Source organism: Thunnus maccoyii, chromosome 3 (assembly GCF_910596095.1).
Source record: "Thunnus maccoyii chromosome 3, fThuMac1.1, whole genome shotgun sequence".
Taxonomy (NCBI): domain Eukaryota; kingdom Metazoa; phylum Chordata; class Actinopteri; order Scombriformes; family Scombridae; genus Thunnus; species Thunnus maccoyii.
This window is the reverse complement of record NC_056535.1, coordinates 13,323,764-13,341,223: the sequence shown is the minus strand read 5'-3', so window position 1 is coordinate 13,341,223 and position 17,460 is coordinate 13,323,764. Positions and strand designations below refer to the sequence as shown.

Genomic DNA, 17,460 nt, shown 5'->3' with positions numbered 1-17,460 from the left:
AGCTTGTCATAATAGACACTTGTGAGGCTGTACTGAGCAGTGGTTACAAACCTGGTGGTCGGGAACCGACCTGGATAAATCTAAGGGGTCCAAAGATGGTTGATTGGGTAGTTGTATAAACATATTGCTGCTGCACTTCATTGGCTTTATTTTTCAAACTATCTTTTAATCTTTACTTTTTTCTCATGTAATACTGGATTATATTACTCCAGCCTCCTAAAAAGTTCATACTGTATAAATCGATCTGACGAGGAATAATCACTTAAATTGGTCTCAACACATGCGAGGGGTCTCAAATAGCTTTGTTTCAATGACTGGCAAGCAAAACATTTGGGAATCACTGCTGAAGAGCGACTTTCAGAGAAGAATTCAGCACCACAGTGAGGGACAGCTCCCACAGCAAACCATTTAGCTTAATAATGGTGTAAAACTAGCAGACATGCTTTCAGAAACTATCCTCTAATACTCACTGAGCAAAAACAAATTCAACAAATGATGTAAATCCAAATGAATTTGCACTTGGAGGTAAAGTTGGAAAATAGCTGAAAATAGGTCGAAACCTCCCCATTGTCTGGAATTTAGTAGATTTCTGTAGCGGAGGAGGCATATGCATGACATTTTAAGAAATGCAGATACCAATTAAAATGTGTTCATGCTGGCTGATTTAAAATCAATGTTAATTACAGGGAGGGAATTACATAGAGATTTAATGACCACCATCCATCATTAGCCTGTTGTATGCGGCTAAAACCTGCCCTGTAAACCACATTGTGATGAATATGCTAAACTGGTGCAACTGCCTGCCAAGAAAGTGATGGGTTTGTCATTTTTGGATAACTATGGCTTCTAAATGCAGCCTGTGTTATCCTCTCTCCACTGCCTCACTGTTTATCTCACTCATCCTGACACTCCACATCTCTCTCTCTCTCTCTCTTTTCATGAATAAACAAAGAGCTTGCACACATGTAAAATGCACCAGAGGTCATGAATTAACAAATAACCAGCTGTTTTTCACAGATCATTTGTTGCATCAGGAGAGAAATCACTTTTCACCAACTTGGAAAACTACAGTTGTGAGTTTTTGTTCAAACAGACATCACATTTCCGGTATCACTGTACCTTTTTTTTGTTTGTTTTCTGCTCTCTGTTCTCTCTTTCTCTCTCACTTTCCCTTTTACACTCTCAAACACAGACACACACGCAGCTGTAAACCATTTTACCTCCTTTCATAAAAGGGTGCAGAAGCACACAGCTCTTTCCTGCATAGAGCACCTAGCGTCTGGATTCCGGAAATCAATTTACACCAGCACAGGATGCTTCTGCCCACACAGCACTCCAGCTCAGGATCAGGAACACACACACACATGCACACACATGCACACAATCCCTCCTTCAGTCATAAGCACAAATGGGCACACATGAAAACATATTATTTTCTCATATGTCACTGAACAACCCATAAACATGAGATAAAGAGGCACACACACATCTACATACACACCCTTTCCTCTCCAGGATTAATGCATTTTACAGGCTTGTTACACAGTGTGGGTGAGCACATTATTGCAGATGTTCCAAGGAGTGGGTTGGCAGGAGCAGGGCCAGAGGACAAAAAAAGGAGGAAAGGGAGGAGGACGACCTTCACAGCAACAGCTATTTTGCCTTGAGTAGTAACCTGCGGCATCAGTAATGCAGGCACACATGCCAGGCCAGTTTTTCTGGGATTCCATCAAATTCATGCAAGTATCTATTTCCATAATTTGATCTGCTTTGATCTTAAAACAAGGGGTACTCTGGGGTTGGGGGCTGATGTTGAAATTTAGTAATATTTTGCCTGCTGGATATTAAGAAACAGCATTTTTTAAAATTATTTGCTACATATTAGGCCTGTGTCATCTCTTTTTACAGCACATTTATTCATGTTTGTTGGGCATGATTAGTTATGTTTCTCTGCAAATTTTAACCCAGATGGTGTAAAAATCAATAGTCTATCCATCAGACTTAATGTAATGTTATAAATAGTTTTCAGTGCTTCTCCTACAAATCATATCAGCTTTGTAACTAATTGCACACCAATCAACAGTTGACAGCTTCAAATAGTCAGTGCAGGAAAATTAACAATTAATAGCACTGGCAAACTTGCTGTGTTCAAATGACAATGAAAAGTGGTTTGGATAATTTCCACATTCTTTCTGTCTGGCAGTATCACCCATAGATCCATGCAGAATCACCAGCAGACTACACAGTGTCTTTCTATATCTGCTCTGTAATGTTGTTATAAAGAAAATAACTGTTGGAAAGGATTTTTTTTTTTTTTGATGAATTACACACAGATAATGTCAGTTTCTCAGAGACAATTACTTTGTGGTGCATCTTTCTAAATGTCTGAAGGTGCAGGCTTTTTGTGTGATCAATAGCAAAGACCTCCAAAACACGGGATATCTCCTTTAAACGCTATCGATATCCAATTGCAATGGACCAGGAGGTGGTCAGTGCTTTGTACTGTTGGTGACATTAATAACACCGTAGGGAATTCAAATGTCCCTTTTCCTCCTTCTCCTTCTTCCTGCAGCCTCCTAAGCACTAATTACTGTGTTTATGCATACTTGCGTCATGCTGTCCAAAAATATCGCCTTTCTGGAAGCAATTATGCAAAAACAGACTAATGCCCTGTCAAGGAAATGGAGCTCCTTACAACAAAATATGTGATTTTTTTCCCAGCAACCTGCAAAGACATTTGTTCTTTCTCCTAAGCTCATTCCTCAGTTGTTTTAACATTGTTTCAAAAAGAAACAAAACAAAATCCATTAATGAATGCATTTTGGACCTCAGATCTATTCCAGGAAATGGTCGGCCAGTACCAGTTAATTAGGGAATCTGTTGGTATTTTCAGCCAGTCTTGTGATGTACACTTGTAAAATGCAGTCATCAGCCTTAAATTTGACATCAGCTGACCATCTCTTTGTTAAACCTAAAATTGTGGCTGCTCTTGGAGGTAATCAAGAGGATCAGTGGTCATTGGTGGTGCAATTTTCTTGTGATATATGCCTTCTTAGGAAAGAATGTTGTGCTTAATTTCTTAAAGAGAAATTCCCCCTAAAAGATACAAAATCATGCTGAGATGTTTCCAGTGCCCCCAAAATATAGTCCACCGTTCAAATACTAGAATTCTAAAATATTAGATAAAGAGCAAGGACTTTTCTATAAAATCATTAATGATCATACAAGAAATATCAGAGTGCTCAAATCAAATCAAATGCTAATTTCTCCAACGACAGTAACCTCAAGAAACCATAATGTGCTGCATCCGGAAAAACTTTTCATTTCATTTTGAATAAGAGGTGCAAATACAATTTTTTTTTCCAAATCGAAAAGCTCTCATCCTGCTTTATCTTTTTCTACTTTCTATGACCCACAAACAAAACCTTCATGCTCCTGTCAAATAATCAACCGCTGTTTTCAGAGATTCTTCTGTCAAATGTAGGAACTCACCGACTGACACTGAAGAGAAAAAAAAGAAAATTATGAGATTTACAAAAGTAATGACTAATGGCTAACAATATTTAGAATATTCAACATTTTTCTTTAAACTTTGTAATTTCCTGTGCATACAAGACTTTCACAAGTAACCTTAATACTAGAATATAGGTCGGGTTGTTCTACAGTTTCTTTTACTTAGTGCAGACTTTTGAAGTCAGCACAGTAATCTTTCTCACAATGCCAAAACTGTTGATTACACAAACAGCTGAATGTTGTTATGTGTACTGCTTTCAAGCATAGAGTGAGATTCAGACTCTAAAGGCTCCAAACAGCACTGGGTACAAGCTTATGTTATGTAATTACACTTAAAGAGTTTTTATTTTTTCATTACAATGCCTGTTTGGTGCAGCTTTTAAACAAACACCAATGACCTCTGATTTGTGATTTGAGATTTAATCTGACTGTTGAGGCTTTGTGTTTCTCTCTGCTTGCTGTAGAAGAAAGTGGGCACCTCACTTGTACTGTGTGGAGAAGTAGGGGGTTTGATAAACCTCAGTTCAAAAGGGCCACATGTTCCCTCCCAGAGTGTAATCCTGCTCTGTGGCCCAGTGGTTTAATCCAGAATCAAACCTCGCCTGAGGTGGCCAACATCACAGAGAAACCTTTTTTGAATGATTGCTCTGAGACTGACAAACAAACAGAGAAGGACACATAGACAGACACACACATACAAACACACACATACATACATACATACACTGTGTATGCAGTATTTATAGAAGACCATGGCAGCCTGGGTGGCTGATTGACTGGCTAACAACCCAGCACTCCCTCAGGCTGCAGCAGTGGGAAGTTAAAGAACTGGATGTTGAATTAGAGCTACGAAATAATAATAAAAGTAACCACATTTTTAACCAGACAGGTCCACAGTAGATACAGAAACTCAAACTATGTATTTAGAAACTTATTTTTTCCAACACTTGCAGCTGCTCTTAATCAGATGAGTTGCTACTTATCCCAAAGTTTTAATGGCAGTTAAAGTTCTTTGCTAAGTCCTTCAGGGAAGACGCCTGAATGCTCTGCTCCTCTCCACTTTTACCACTGAAGCATGTTAAGTACGTTTAGTTGTCAAATGCCGAACATTAAGTGAAAATGATACCACACCGAGTAGCAAAGAGCTCCCTAGTTTCCACTGGGAACTTTTAAAAAATCCATAGGGAGTCCTCTGCTCACTAGCTGCTCGATGCCACCACTCTGGATGATGGCACAATTACAAATTGCCTTTTCTATCATTATTTTTACCCTGAAAGCCCCTCTGAGACTGTGCTTGTATCCATAATTACATGAAACAGAGAGCAAGTAAGTAGATATCACTAATGAAGAACATTGGTTTTAATTTAATCTAATTTACTGTTATTTTAATTCTCAGAAGGTTTTTAGACCAACGCTCTGTTTTTATGTCTGCAAAAACAACAATAAATAATATTATATTTTTAATATACTGCTGAAAAGATGTGATAGACAGGCAACCCTGTCTAGGGAATATCCCATAGGCTCTTGCCCATTGCATGATGGGATATGCTGTCGCTTCCCTGCATCCCTGACCAGGATAAGTGGTTTAGAAAATGGAATCATGCTGAAAAGACACATGAATTGAACATAAATAAAACCTACAAGGCATCGAAAGACATGGCTTTGAATAATCTAATTTGATCTATTTCTGTGATAATATTTTGTTTAAGTCTTGCAGGCTGCATATTTTGTGATGAAATTGTATCTACAGTTAAGAAGTATCTAATCGAAGATGTAAAGTTGATGACAACATGGGACTCCGAGAAGATTTCATTCTTCACATCCACTAAAGATGTTACTGCTAAGTTATTCAAAAGTTCAGTTGAATATCTCGTCAAATGCCCTGGCTGATTACATAAACAAAGCTGACCACTGTTTAAGTGAATACTTGAGTTGATATTATGGAATTTCATAATGAATCAGACTTAACACGTGAAACAAAGTTAGAAACATTAATGAAAAAGACAATAGTTTATTGACAATATGTGAAAATATGAAACAATGATGGTTGAATGTTCTTTCATTACTGAACATTAATTTTTGGGTCCATAACACTGAATATTATTTTTTGTGGGGTTAGTGCCTTACAAATACACAAATCAATAACTTCCACCTGGTGCCATAGAAAATATCATATATAAAAGCCTTGGATCATTGGAACACTACCTCCCAGCAAAAAAAAAGAGAGAGAAAAATTACTTATCGTTTTAATCATTAATTATCATTTACACACATATGCATGTATGCATAAAGGGAGGCGAAATGTTGTTCCTCAGGCACCACAGTGCAACATGGAACAGACATGAAGACGTGTGCAAAATGATAAATAGATGCAAGAAACGAAATATTAACATAGCAGATGTAAACACAGCACAGTGTTAAGACTGAGCACTCTTACAGGTTCATTAGCAGCGAGCTCAGTTGTAAATAAGGTGCTGCAACATGCATGTTGTAAACATTACTGTAAAGAGACTGGTAGCTTATTTTGTACAGTACAATGGATTTTAGGGTACAGAGGGTTAAAGTGTACATATACAGTCATCACTGTCCATCTAGTGGATGCAGACACATGGTATTGTGTGTTGGAAGAGTTGAGTTGAGTCATGGTACTTACGTGGGGATTGGGGGTGTTGACCTGGGTGTGCAAGCTGTTGGGGATCCTCACAGCTTGAGGGAAGAAGCTGTTACAGAGCCTGGTAGAGGAGGCCCTGATGGTCTGGTACCTTCTGCCATATGGTGGATAGATGGAAGGAGGGTGAAGAGGCTGTGGCAGTACCAATATCAGTAACAGTATTAAAGTTAAGTTCTGTGAATATACAGTACATATATAATGTATACAGTGCAATTTTATTCTCTTCATATTTGTGTTTTTGTAGCTTATTCATTCAGTGTAACCCTTTTTGCCTGCCACTGATGCTGCTGCCTCCAAAAGTCACAAAATAAAGAGCACATTCTGGATAAGAAAGACGATTTGAATGTAAAGTTCAGGTTTTTACAACATGATGAATTTATGACATGTCATTTAATTCACACGAGCCAACTTACTCATGTTCTGAAAGATGAAGGTCACTTTGAGGTATTATAAACATTTCAATGAGCTGTCTGTGGCTTTTTTTACGATACACGTGAAAGGACAGAATAATTGGTTTGACCAAATATTTAAAGGTGTCTTACATGAGGTGCTGTGTGTATAAAAAGAAAAAAAATATGTTTTGAAGGTAACAGCTGCCAATTGTCCTGATAAGGAACGCAGTAGGTGGATAATGTTTGACAGGACTGTTGTGATGATGGATCAAAGGTTCAAGTCTGTTTCCCTGTCAGATCCGTCTCCACACTTCAGAGGGATTTCTGTCTGGGAGTGAGTGTAAATCTGATCTTGGTGAGTGTGTTTCTCAGAATAGTCTCAATCAATTCTTCAGTGGATTTTACGAAGTGCTTTCCAAACCCATGTGCACATGTTAAATCCCAAGGCTTTGGAGCGTGTTGGGAGTGTCCCGTCTTCAGCACCATGGTGGAACTGGCCTTCTACCCGGCAGTGGCACTGATGTATTTTTTCGGGGTGCTGCAGGCCTCGAAGGATGATCGAGTGGAGCTGGATGACCGGGCATCGATGAACGTGTTCTGCCTGTTCGTGTTGGCACAGCCGCTATGTCTGGTACTGGGAGGATACACTGGCATGGCTACCTACCTCCTCACAGCTCTGGTCTCCTACAACTTCCTGCCATGGAAGACGACAAAACAGGCTGCAAAGGGCAAAGAATCAAAGAAGAAAAAGTGAGAACAAGGAGCTTACACAGTATGGACATTAAGAGAGAATTCAAACAGGTTGTAAAAGAGAATTAGGTGAAACATTAAAAACTCAATGTAATCACTTTTTTTTCACATTCAGTAGTTATTCAGACTGTTTCCATTAAAGTGCTTTTCATCTATAGTTGTAAACATCTGCGAAAAAGTACTTTATCCAGGGACATGCAGTCCTTTTCTGCACAGGAAGTGACTCATTTTATGATTTATGGTGCAGAATCAGAGTTTATTTGAAACAAAAATGGATGGATCCATAAGAAGCAAAAGCCATCATGGCTCAACCAACAACCAAAGGAGAAGCAAATGCAGAGACCAAAACTGTAATTTGACAGTGAATTGACATTATTTTTCAAAGAAAGTTCATTTTCACTGTTTCCTAGGTGAGGGAATTAATGGTTGATTGTTTTTGTTCCATTTCTGAATTGTAATTACTCTCTGCATGCTAATATGAAAGCAGATATCTCTGGGCTTTATAAAGTTACTCAATGACAGACGAGGTAGCTCTGACTGCCAGCAGCACAAATGCCTTTCCTCATCCTTGACATTATACTGCATGGCTGTGTCGGTGAGTTTGCGGTTAAGTATCTGTAGTGAGTCTTTTTTACTAAACATCACTAACTCAGTGGGTACCTCACTCAACATGAATATGAGTGATTGCATCTGTAAGTAAACAAGAATTGAAAACATTTTACACATTCATGAACACTGTGTGCAAAAACCACCCACAATGAAAAAGAAAAAAATGACAAACACTTGGGGAAAAAAAATCTGAATTGTGTTTTTTAATTATCCACCCATGTTCATGAATGACTGTGTGTCCCTCTGATGTGGCTAAGCTTGGTAGCATGGAGCGTGTGTGTGTGTGGTGTGTAAACCCGGACTCAAAGTGAGAGTGTATAATGGGATTAGACTCAGCTATTTGGCTGATAGTCCGAGGCTTTGTGCAGCGGTCGTGCAGATGCTCACTCTGTGAATCCGAAAAACAGTGGGAATTTTTTTTTGAAGATGTTTATGACTTCCTTCAGTACTAAAATCCTCTTTGAGTCCATGTTGTATGAAGTTATTTCTCAGGCTCTGAATGTGTTTCTGTCTCTGACCGTGTCTTTTTCTTGTTTCTCCTCTTGCCATACCTGTGAATTTATTATGTAACATTAATAAAGTAATAACCTGTAGTGTCAAGCATTCGCTGTAAATGTCGTATTTCCACTATTATTAGCTTCTAGTTCTGCGCCTTCTGTCAAGCTTATACCACTCCATGAGAAAATTGCTACATGTTTGTTCCATCTCCAATACAAGCTGTATATGTGCAGTATGTTCTCAATTTACCACTCTGCCTTCTGCATCCTCCATTATTGAAAGATCATAAATATCTATTTAAATATCATAAGTAATCTGAACCTTCAGCTCTACTGCTCAGAATTCCTCTTATTCCCCAGCCAGTCCTCTTAACCAAATTACTTTCCCTCATCAATCTCAGTCCTTCTCTACATTCAGGTTTGTTTCCATGATATTGCTAATTTTCAGCACAGCAATTATTATCATTATCATTCTTCATCTGTTCTCACTCCTACTTTCATGGACAAGAGCTGAACAAATCAACATGACAACCCATTAAACCTCTAAGTTCACTGTCTCAAATTATTGCAGGATAATTTCTGTCATTGTCGGTTTATGACCACTACATCACTGTGAATGAGAAATGTGATTGCACAAGTTTTAAGGAAATGATGATCAGTTTTACTTGATTATATTTAAAAGAAAATATATTACTATCTACTCTACTACTGTGGTCTAATAGCTGCACTTAAAAGCAATGACAAAATCAAAAAATCTTACACATAAGCATTTTAATATTATACTTGCACCTGCAATAATTGGGGGGGTTTTTTTTGCCATTTTTTGTGCAACAGAAACAAGCTAAAAACACAAGATGGACATATTATCAGCTTTTAAGTTGACAGGTGAACTTATTTGCAAACATTTGCATCCAGCAGACACAGAGCAACATCACTGTACAATACATTTGTCATACACCTGACATTTATTCTCCGTTTTCTGGCTCTATAGCTGAAAAATGCTCCACTTTGTTAACCAGCTAGTCACTAACTTGTCTGTCTCCCATTTGGTGCTGGACGTGCAGTGTAATTTTACAGCTTTTCACTGACAACAGCTGTCTGAAAACAGTACTGATGAGCAGTGAGACTAAACCAAAACATTAAAGTTGTGAGCCTTAAAACCAAAAATATAATGAGCTAAAATATGCTAAAATGCTCCATAGAGTTGATGGGAACTGCAGAGTAAGGGGATAATTATCTGTGGGTTTTTCACCTTTGACATATGTGTAATTATTTGATTCATTGTTAATATAGAAATTTTGATTGTAGCAGCTTTAAATTACATCCTTTCTAAATGTAAAATATGAGGATATACTGTATCACTGCCATGCTAACAGCTCTGGGACTGTACTTAAACACAACTGCTTTGAGTTAAATGCTAACATCAGCATGCTATGGTAACATGCTCACAGTGACAATGCTAACATGTAGACTAGTGGTTCTGAAGTGGTCTAGTCTCAGGACCCACATTTTTCCATAGCCATTAAGTCGCGACCCACCAGTTGAGCACCACTGATGTAGACAGTCATTACTACACAGTAAATGTGCTGAACATTAAGTGAACATTCCTCTGGAAGTCCAGTATTCATATTGAATTATACTTTGACCTGTTTGTTGTGTAGATGCTTAATAGATATAATGTTTACAGTGATTGCCATTGAAATTCACATAGTGTGTTAGCTTGCTAACATTTGATAATTGGCAAAGGAAGTACAGCTGAGGCTGGCAGTGTCATTTGTTTTGCAGTTATTTAGTTACACACCAAAGTATTTAACAAATTGAAATGTTGATGTTAAAGTGCTACAAGTCTGATTACAAAAGTTATTGCAAACTTTATCCTGTGGGGAACATGAGTCTGTAGCAAATTTCGTTGCTGGTAGTGGTAGAGGAAAAGTCAAGGGATCATCAATGTCACATGGATTTATTATCCTGGAACCATGAATGTCTTCACAAACTTTTGTGCTCATGTATCAAGTAGATGTTGAGGTATTTCACTGGATGAGACCTGCTGGTGGAGCAAGCAGAAAAGTCAAGGCATTGCTAAATATATTAGGATTCATCCTCTGGGTAGGATGGATGTCTGTACCAAATTTCATTTCAATCCATTATTTGTCGAGATATTTCAATTTGGACCAAAGTGGTGGGTGACCCCACTGACATTGCCGTCCCTAGAAAATTACAGCTCTTTTCTTGTGATACTGAACTAAAATTCATTTTAATTTTCCCACCAGTAAGCATAATGAATGTAGGACATTTATATTCTCTCAGTGTAGTTGGCTGAATTTCAAACTGGTCTTTTTTTAGTTACAGGGTGATTGATAGAGTAGAAGATTGATTGATGGATCAGCAAGTAAAACAGACTTACTGGAGCGTTGGGTGGTGTAATGAAACAAAGACATTCAAATGAAATTTCAGGAGTGTAGTATATGGAGAGAGGAGATGGAGCATATACAGCTGGGAGGACGTGACAAGGTTTGTGTATGGATGTTTATTTGTTTGTGACTGGCATTCTCAAATGGTTTTTGCCTCCTTGGAGGCATTAATGGCCGTCGTACATCACAGTGCTTGTGTCTCCTGTCGCGGCTTGGACAAGCGCAGCTTGACACAAGTTAATGATCAGAGTTTGCAAGGGAAATGAAGATGTGTGAGTTTTGAGTCTGTATCTCTAGTCTTGAAGTAGACAGAAAAGACCTCTGGATGAAAAACATCCCCCCCAAGGCTACATCTCATCTCTTACAACCTGTTTGTCAGTTTTTCCTGAATGATCAATTCCTCATCCATCTGCATGATAAATTATGGCTTTCTTTCTAAGCTCCACCTACAAATATAAATACTATTTTAAAAAACCCTAAAAATCTGGTCTGAAAAATGTATTTCTTTTGGATAAACTCATCTCTCAATGATGCAAACTGCATATGGAGAGTCACAATGAAATTCAATAATTTCAGTACACCAAAAGTTGTTTTTAACATATTTATTTTCTTGAGGGAAAATTGGATCCTTCATTAAATATTTACTTACATTATTTACAGTCAGAAGATATAATACATGGCTTGGTCACATGCATATTGTCATATAAAAAACTGTACACACATTTACACTCATTTAAGAGGGAGTAGTCTGTGCAATAAAAGGCACAAATGACCTTTGACCCTGCATCTATGTCCCATGTGTACGTATTTCACAGACACTGCCACATATTGTGTTACCATATGTGAGCTTGCTCTCACAACACATGCACCTGGGAAAAAAAACTACTTCAGCAGCTGCAGAGAAGACATGTGTTGATGTGTGATAGTGATTCACTGCCGAGCAGCAGCGGAGCAGTACACAGCCCTCTTGATTGTGTCTAAATGCGATCCCATCCCTTCAGCAGCCTGAGGCAAAGATGAAAGTCTTTCCAGCCATAAGGATAAAGTGAGAAAAGACATTTTCTGACTTAAAACAGAATTCCACAATCTGCAAGACGATCCACAATCCTCAAGATACTCCTGTTACAAGTTCAGGATATTAAGTGAATTATTATTACTGTCCTACATACACATTCTGTTTCTATAAGGCAGTAAGGCCTGTTGGCTGAGGCACAAGGCTGGAGCTGAGATGCTGACTATAAGGTTTCATTTCCTAGTAGTCATAAGATGGTCGAGGCTTGGCTGGGTGGGATAGTGCTACAGCTGGTAATCACACATCAGTATGACTGGCAGCTTGAGTCTCCAATCTGTTCTGTGGTCCGATATCGAATACCAGATGGAGTAGTTAAAGCCACTATGGGTTGAATTTTAAGTTTTCTTAAAAATGTTTTTTCAAGTTTTTTCTGTAGGCGTAGAGTCATCTGTTGTTGTTTGCCGCAGTGTCTTTTTTTAAACTACCACTGGGGGGCACCAAAGTCAGAAAGTTTATACATATAGGGGCTTTAAAGACATGGCAAGGTATTAGCTAAGTGATATTTAGCTTTGGTCAAACAGCTTTCTAATTTAAAGCAGATGCTACTGGGGGGATACCTACAATAGATTATTTTTACATGTTTGGCTACAGAACAATGGCACCAGCTAGTACGGCGAGTAGGTTGCCAGAATCTGAGAGGGGAATTGATTGAACAATACTTTCTACATGCTAATTTAGTGCGGTAATATCCCTTTCCAAATAAGCATTTCATCAGGTGGGTTATTTCCCCTTGTTGATTGTTGCAAAAGAATTTGATTAATGTTAGAAAATGTCATCCTGTGTCTCAGATTCTTTCTTGGAGCAATATGACCAGTTTGTGGTCAGTAATAAGAAAAATGCCTGAATGCCAGTGGACAGCCAGGGAAATAAGGATGGAGTTAGGCTCTCCTGACCATCTAAAAAGATTTCCATGCTGCTCTGTCAAAGTTAAAATTCTCATTCATTGCAACACTTGCGATAAAAACAAGCATTTTAAAAGCAGGGACATACTGGGGACTGTCTGTCTATGTCTTGATTCTTGTTATCTTACATACTATATCAGCACAAACAATATCATTGATTACTAAACCTACTGCAGATTTTTCTTTTCAGTACAATTTCAGTTGTTTAAGCCTTGTTTGGGACTCATTGTCAACTCTTTGTAAACTAAGTCTAAAACTAGGCTTAATATACTGTATATCTTGAGTATTCACAGCAGTGTTCATCATCCAAAGTGCATGTAAATCCTAACTTGCAGAGATTATACTGAGGCCAGCTGATGACAAAAAAAGTCAGTTAACCTCAGTCATATTAAAAAAAGGTATAACACATCTATTTACACATCATCAAGTAATGAAGTGGTACTGACATTGGCAGAAGTACAAGCCTCAGAACTTGAGGCAACTTTGGTTGGGGCTAATCAATGCCAGATAATAATTTAGGGCTTCTGTTTGGCAATACAAAATCTTCCAGCGAAGCATCTTTTGCAAAGCACGCTCAACATTTCTGTATGCATAATTCATTCAACTGTCAACACGTCAGAATCTCAACAAATAGCCGAATCCCTCTGCGATTTTGATAGCAAATCCACTCAGATGTTGAGCATTGAGACTGACAACAGAAGGACAAATTGCCCACTGAACTGCTACGTTTACGGATGTCCAATCAGCCAATCAGCACCACTAACATCACACAACCTTCAGCAAATGTACAAGCACAGGGCACCTCAGAGAGTGCCTAAAGCTACAGTACTACAAGATCTTCTCTAGCAATAAGCAGGACTCTGGAGAAATGGAAGAAAAGAGAAAAGGCTGTCTTAGCATTTGTTATCACATGAAACACAGCACAGAGTTGGTGAACAGGGTCAGTTTGGCTAATTGGCACAGATAAATACATAGTGTACAGTGAAGGGCACAGTGGAGTGTGATTTGAGGTCAAGGTATACAACCTATTATGTTATGCAGGTTAATTACCCCACTGACCACATTTTGTACCGCTCACTCCAGTTTTATAAGCAAAATTATATACAAAAAACATATTTTATACACATTTTGAACAAGTAATGGTCAAAAATCAGTGCACATCCTCTTAGAGTTGCAAAACTTTCAGCTTTGGCCAGATTGGGAAGATGTAATTTAAGATGTGTACGTTTCGTACAGAAAAGCACAGTACATACAGTATAGTAAAAGTAAGTGAAAGGAATGAAATGTAAAAGCAAAACATGGGAATAAGTATTTTATAAAAAAGGGGTGATACATTAATAGTACCTTTTTTCCTCAAAGTAAAAAAAAAACTCTCAAACAAGGCATTTGGTCTATTCAAAGAGCTACTTAAATTCAAAGGGTCAAGTAATGAGTAACATATGACTAAAATGATCCTTCAACCTTTACCTGAGTTTCTAAGCATAGCAAAGTATTAAAACCAAGAACACTTCAGTAAATCACCTTCATCCACACATTTGCATTCATAACCCCCGATATGAAACCAAAACTCACAGCACCAGTCAAAAGTTTGGACACACCTTAACGTTCTCTTGAATGTGAAAGTGTGTCCAAACTTTTGACTGGTGCTGCACATCATTGCTTTTGCAGAGTGTTAGCAGCTTCATCAACCATCAGCAGCCCATACTCACTTCTCAGAGGAGAAATTGCAGAAAGTATGTTGAAACTTAATCACCTATGAATGGTGTTTTGTGATCCTGGAATCATTTAATTAAATTACATACGAGGAAAAGTGCACTCAATCACCACTTCAACAGAAGGGGTGAGATTTCAGAGCTGAAGAAAACTGTGATACCCAGGTATGACTGGGGTGTTAACCATGTGGTAAAACATCTGTGTGATTAGAAGCTTTTAAATACTGCTTGTCATTTTGGAGCGATACTTAATAAAAAAAAAAAAAAGTCAGAATTCGTGAGCTGAAAGTGATGTGAATGCTTGCTATTCTCCATATTCAGAAGCGTCAGACAAGGAAATGGTGGGTGTATGTCAGTGGAGTGCCAAATTTGTTTCATTAAAGAGACTCTACATCAACTCAGTGAGGGATGCCAAGACCTATCAGGCAAGACGGATAACCGAAACATCCGCTGAAATCTTGTGTTTGTGTGTGTGTTTCCACAGTTTGTGCATATGTGTGTGTTGCCCACACATAATCTGCCACATAAACAGATTTGTACATCAGTGCACAGGCACAGGAAGTTTCTTCCTGTCTTTAAGTGTAGCAGCAAATAGTGGGTGGAAGAAAATTGGGATTTTAATAAGAAATCCTTCTCAGTTATGACCTACTTTCACCCAAGTAATCTTGCCTGGAAAGCAGCTGGTAGAGCTGCAAGAACTCTAATTAAAGTGGTTTCCCAGAGAAGTTCAGTAGCTGGGAAGGAGGTGGACCCTTCAGTAAGGCTGGTCAGTCTGACACCGTCGCTAACCTTAAAGATCAGAGTGGAGCAGAAAGCAGGCAGGCTCCTATTAGCATTTGCGTGGGGGATAAATGGCAGGTATGGGACACATCCTCTAGGATGATAGAGATAATGATCTGGCACTTTGGCCTTAATGGAGTATCTGACTGGAGTGTGCACTGTACTGAAAGGAATGTACTGATTATGTGTGCACAACGCAGGCATGTGCATCTACAGGGGCTGTTTCTTATTTTTGCCGTAGTTAGAACTTTACAGAGCAAGTAATCCAATCCAGTCAGATCCTCCAGGGCCAGCGCTACCAAAGTTGTGCTACTGGACGTGCGCTTTCCTGTTTGCAAGGTCAGCAGCTAGACAGTGTGATAGCCAGAGGGCCACAGAGGACACATCCACACGGAGATGAAGAGCCAGGCATTAAATTAAGACTTTAAAACATCAAACACCAGGTTTTTGAACACAGAAACCCGTAAAAAAAATGTTCCCTCCCACCTCACACCAAAGTCCAAAACAACTGAGGTAGGGAAAATAATAAATTAACAAAAAAAATTAAACAAGACCTGTTGATCAGCAATAAAGTTTCAGTGATATACAGAGAGATTTAAACAAAAAGGGAGCCAATCTGGAGTAAAAAACAGATAATCAAGTGTTGGTGTTTTATGTAATATTCCAGTGATGACTGACTTCAGATCACCAAGCGTCCAATGATCATCCACCGCGAGCTCTAATGTGTTCAGTGTCAGAACAGCCACAAACATATAAAGACTAACAATCTTGAAGGGAGAAACAGAGGTCTCAGTTGTTAGTTAGCATCCCCCTGGAGTTAAAATCTTGTGACTTTCAGACGACACGTCTCAAATGAATCTCTCAATGTTCCGCAAGGATTCTGCTTTCCACACAGAAACCTTGGTGAAAGAACAGAAGGACACTTTTTTTCTTGTTCTTTTAATACCAGACTGTGGTATGTTTCGTTGTCAGGAAGGAAATTGTTCTGCCGATGTATGCAACGGCCTGGAAGATGCGGTTTATCTTGTCCAAGCATCACACCTAAATGGCACTTTCAAATTGGCAGTAAAAAAGAAAATCTGAAAGGCAAATAGTTTTTTGCCTTTGAATACGGCTTTGTCATTTTTCACCGTGACAAAGAAAAAAACACCTTGATTGCCTTGGAAACTGTGATTTCAGTGTCACATCTCAGTGCTAGAAGTGAGGAGGTCATAGATCAGTGGCTGAAGTTGCAGCAAGATGTCTGACAGAGGAACCACTGTCACTTCTGTTGTCACCTCTTCCTCCACACCTTTGACAGCCAGATCTTCACTGTCTTGTCGCTACAGAGAGAGACAGAGAGAGAGACAGAGGGAAGGGGATTGATGAGCGAAGGAAAGCAAGGAGAACGCAACAAAGGCAGAAAATAAAACAACATCAATCAGGCAGTCTTCCCTTTCAAAACAGCCCATTGTAACATCAGACACAACACAAAGAGATTGACTTCAAAGTAAACTTCACACACACACACGCGCGCGCACACACACACACACGCGCGCACACACACACACATGCCCACACACACTTCATTAAAGACCCTTCTCCACAATGTCAGTAAAAAAACACCTCACCACCATGTTGGAAAAGGATAAGTATGATTCATAACTCTGCAACACGTAAACCTAATAAATCTGCAAGCCCACAGTAATAACTGCACTCCCAACTGACCAAGCAATTTAATCTTCACTTTCTTTCACATTACACTGTGTTGGTCATAACACCTTGCAGGACAACATTACATTTTCCATTAACACTACCACTAAAAGAGCTGTGCAGCTTGGTTGGTGTGAGATGTTAAATGTCAATTGAGTGGATTCTGTCTAAAAGGAAGGCTTTAAAGAAATAGACATTTTGGGAAACATGTTTTCTTACCTTGGATGACCTGAAAACATTGATAACACTCCCATGTTTGTAGGATAAATATGAAACTAGCACCAGCAGCTAGCTAGCTTAGCTTAAATAATAAATAAATTCTGAAAACAGGCAGGGAAACTGCTATCCTGGCTCTGTAAATTGCCCAGCAGCACCTCAGTTAGTAACATGTTATATCTTGTTTGTGAAATTCATACAAATACTTAAGTATAGCGGTAAAAACGACACTTTGGATCTGTA

At 38.7% G+C, this 17,460-nt stretch overlaps 1 protein-coding gene across 4 annotated transcripts in view; it reads right to left on the bottom strand.

Moving 5' to 3' along the window:
- Nucleotides 1–11,430: 11,430 nt before the first annotated feature.
- The window catches only part of kif21b (kinesin family member 21B), a 66,093-nt gene continuing 60,063 nt past the window's right edge, over nucleotides 11,431–17,460 (bottom strand). For all 4 annotated transcript variants that reach the window (XM_042405784.1, XM_042405782.1, XM_042405783.1 and 1 more), the window contains exon 34: nucleotides 11,431–16,631. In XM_042405784.1, coding sequence (XP_042261718.1) covers nucleotides 16,583–16,631 — 49 coding nt within the window. In that variant the 3' untranslated portion in view covers nucleotides 11,431–16,582. The remainder of the gene's footprint in view (nucleotides 16,632–17,460) is intronic.